Consider the following 4,133-nt stretch of genomic DNA (forward strand, 5'->3'; position numbering starts at 1 on the left):
TTGCGTGCCAACATGAGGCTCAAGAAGGAAACCAAGCCACGCCAGCCAGATGGAGCCAATTGCGGCGTCATGGTACTCCTCTTCTTTGAGTGCTACATTCGTGGTATTTCTATGCCCAACAAGCCAGGCCCCGCAATGTTGCGCTTTATGCGGCTGCGCTATCTACTGAAGTGTATATAGTAGCGCTCTTGCAGATGATAGCACTATGTTTACCTTTCAGTACAAAACACAATTCGTTGATATCTCACGTGTCCAGTATCATTTACAGGAATAAACTGGTAAGACGAGTTAATGACAGCTCATCAGGGTAGCCGTTTGCTCTTTGAGATAAGTAGGAGCACTGTAACTCATCGGTGGCATTTCTTCAAATTGGAAACTCCATAGTACAAGTGACGCTCGAAGCTCTTATACAAGCGGCCTAAAATCTCCCTTATAGGCGCCCCATAAAATGGGTTGGAAGCCAATGTCCAAAAAATCACTAAGCTATCTGTACATTCGATCAACATTCACAATGTGTTTTATAAACTGTGCAACCTTCGCGTAACACCTTGTATTTCAATTTACCACCACCACTCATCGCAATCTCTAAAATTTAGGAATTTTTTTAAATGTATTCTTTTATATTACCCCCCTTTTCTGAATTCGGTTCTTGCACCAAATAAAGTGCCTTAAGGCACGCAGGTGCCTATGGTGCCGCTCAGTGGGTAACACGACGCCCCGATTATGTACACTCGATTCAGTGCCTGCAACAACGGTCTTAATAAAATCATTTCATCTCAGAAGAAATGATTAGGTGTTTTTTTATATTAACTGGTCAACACGTGATATTTTCACAATATTAGCCTCACCGATTTTGGAGTTATTAGTACTATTAACTCCTCAGGTTCTGTGCAATTCCTCTCGCATTTTTTGCAGCATGCTTTGCCCTGAACTATAACACTGAGACCCAAGCTCTAACACCGGAGTTGCGCCCTTCGTCATTATCCCATGGCCAGCCGTGGGCATGACTGGACGTGGGCGTCCAAGCATGTTTTTCATCGTTGGATGGCTACCGTACCGTAGCCGCTACGACACCACTCGACGCACTCCATGGTACACTCACTTCGCGTTCCACCATCGGATCCACCATGACAAAGGAAACTTTCTTTACGCTTGAGGACATCAAGATTTCCTTTAACCTCTTTTGCTGCGTCTGTGGCATCGGCACGCTCGGTCTGCCGGGCAACTTTGCTCGTGCAGGCCCCGTGTTCGCAAGTATTGCTATGGCTTTTATGGTGTTCGCTAACGTCTACGCGTCGATTGCAATGTCCAAGGTGATGCTGCTTGCGCCGTCGACTGTGGTGACGTTCGGTGACCTTGGCGAATGGGCCGTGGGCAAGACTGGTCGCTGGCTATGCACAGGCTCCCAAATCATTTCGTGTGTCTTGATTCCGTGCGTCTTCCTGGTACTCGGCGGTGAATTGCTGGACGGGATGTTCCCAGGTGCGTTCAGTCCGACGGTGTGGATTATCCTGATGGCTACGATGGTGCTGCCGTTGTGTCTCGTTCCGACGCTGAAAGAAGGTTCCGGTGTTGCGTTTGCCGGCTGCGTGGGAACACTTGTAGCTGACGTGATCGGCGTTGCAGTTGTGATGCACGGTATGCGTGGCCATCCTAGTGTCCCGGAGACGAAAGTCAGCTTCTCACAGGTGGCCGGCACGTTCGGCAACCTCGCTCTCAGCTACGGCGCCGGTATCATCATCCCCGACTTGCAGCGCGAGCACAGCGAGCCGCAACGCATGCCTCGAGTTATCACCTTCACCATGGTGATCATCTCGGTCCTGTTCGTCGTGCTCTCCGTCGTGCCCTTTACGTCCGCTGGCTGCCAGATCTCGGGCAATATCTTGTATACCATTTACCCGGACTCTAGCACAGGCCTCACGTCGCTGGGCTTTAAACCCCACTGGGGCGCCGTCGTGCTCGCCTACATGGCGATGCAGCTCCATATCACCACAGCCTTCTCTGTCCTCATCAACCCGGCGTTTTACATGGCGGAGTTTGTGATTCTTGGCATGCACAGACAGCGCAAGTCGACTGATGTCGAGAACGGACTCGAGTACGCTGAGTCCACGACCCCAGCGGATGAGATCATGAAACAGGCGAACGTCGTGGCCGACCACAAGTGTCATTGCACATGTCACGGTGAGACTGACGCCGAGACGACCGAGTACCGCGGCGCCAACGCCATCAAGTACATCGTACTGCGCACCTGCATCACCGTGATCCTCGTTGTGTTGTCCATCCTGTTTAAGGACCACTTCTCCGATTTTGCTGATTTCGTGGGCTCGTCGTCGTTGACCATGAGCTGCATTCTGCTGCCGGTGGCTTTCTACCTGATCAAGGCTTGGAACAACATTCCCAAGGTGGAGAAGATTGCTGCCATTGTCGTATTTGTGGTTTGCCTCGTTTTCGGATGCTACTCGACGTACACGGCTGGCAGGAACCTGTTCGCTCCATCTGACTCGGAGGCTTCGTTCCCGTACTGCGAGCTTGAGTACCAGAACACCGTATTTTACAACTCTACGGCTGAGCACGAGACTTGAACACACCGTGTCGAGCTCCAAGCTTCAAGATATACATATATGTAGCTGTAGCTCATAAATAAGTCCCGTATGCTCCTGGTATATTTTGGTGCCAAGAACTGCGAATCAGTTTGCATACTTGTACAAATCATCAGATGTCCATATTTCAACCAATCATATGGATCTTAAAAGCGACATTTAATTACCTTTTAAGATCGTTTAGGTGATAGATAAATTTTATCGATCACCACGAGGTTTCTTTCTGAAAAGCCTAACTGGTATTTCTAATCAGGACTACTTCGTACTACCGAATTCCCTTAGTTATCACGTACTACTAGCCGAGTGCCGCCGCTACGCGGCGGTAGTTTAGGTTTAGTTCTACTTGTTTTGGCCTTCCCGCCTCCGCTACGTTTCGGCGGGATAAATATTAAAGAAAGGCTAAGCCTCGATATTTTTAATTCATTAATTTGGGTCAGTATCATGCATACCTGATGAAAAATAATTATTCTAATGATCTTCACTCATGATTCTTACTACATGTACAATTTCTTTAATATTGTTGGTTATCACTGTAATCTTCATGTTCCACCCAAAACTACCTGCACTTTAAATTACATTTATACAAACGCTACACAATATGTAACGGGGTACGTAGCCCTAAGTGTACCCTGGTTACATGAAGTGTGACACTTCACACTTCAGGTGTATGACACGTCATACTCCGGGATATTTGGTACAAGGTACCAAGGTCGTTCAAAGCCAACCATTGGTCAAACGACATTGCATTTCTATAGGTTACTTATAGTTTGTATTAAACCCAAACTTAACCTACCTATAAATATACTCAGTTTACAATCTACCTTATTTAGGTCACTTCGCTCTCTTTCAATAAAGAGGGGACCTGTGAACTGCCGTTCACTGAGAGTTTGTATACTCTCGGAAGATAACTTCCTCTAGCGCAAGGTGCTGTGTGACCCCGTCACACTTGGTAGCACTAGTAGTCAATCCACGCCACCGCGGGTAGACTACCTGAACCTCTCCGAAGTTTGTTGCCATGATAGGAACGACTTCTCCCATATACACGACTCTCAGTTCGAGTCGGTTCGGAAGATGGCAGGCATCTTCGGGATGGAGGCCCTGCAGAGCCTGGTGGTATCAACACCGGCTGAGCAGCTCGAGCGCGTCAATGCATTCGACGCGTACGAGCAGGGCCTCATCGCGCATGTGCGGGAGAACCTGCAGGCTCCGGCGGCGGAAGCAAACCCGCCTCACCCGAAGCCAATACGGCTGAAGGTAAAGCCGTATGAAGGGAAGGAAGGCGAGAACCTTCACTTCTGGGTCCGAGAAGTAGAGCTCGCGATGGACGCGGCTCTGATCTCGACCGAGCAACTGCGTGTTGCTTTTGCACTCTCCAACCTTAGCGGTCGTGCTAAGAGTTGGGGTGTACACTCGGGGAAGGCGACATCCCCTGGATGTTTCACATCCTGGGCTCAGCTGTGCGAACAGCTTCCGAGCCGCGTTCCTCCCGGCGAACTACGAGTACCGGCCAGCGTTCGCGCTTCCTCGCGTGTA

General features: G+C 49.3%; 1 protein-coding gene across 1 annotated transcript; it reads left to right on the plus strand.

The window, feature by feature from the left end:
• Positions 1 to 1,127: 1,127 nt before the first annotated feature.
• PITG_19432 (Amino Acid/Auxin Permease (AAAP) Family) lies at positions 1,128 to 2,582 on the plus strand (the record flags this gene model as incomplete). Its single annotated transcript, XM_002996923.1, has 2 exons — positions 1,128 to 2,078; positions 2,208 to 2,582. 2 exons carry the CDS (start codon positions 1,128 to 1,130, stop codon positions 2,580 to 2,582), a joined length of 1,326 nt encoding a protein of 441 aa, XP_002996969.1.
• Positions 2,583 to 4,133: the final 1,551 nt, after the last annotated feature.

This window comes from Phytophthora infestans, genomic scaffold, assembly GCF_000142945.1.
Source record: "Phytophthora infestans T30-4 supercont1.97 genomic scaffold, whole genome shotgun sequence".
NCBI classification, from domain to species: Eukaryota; Oomycota; class Peronosporomycetes; order Peronosporales; family Peronosporaceae; genus Phytophthora; species Phytophthora infestans.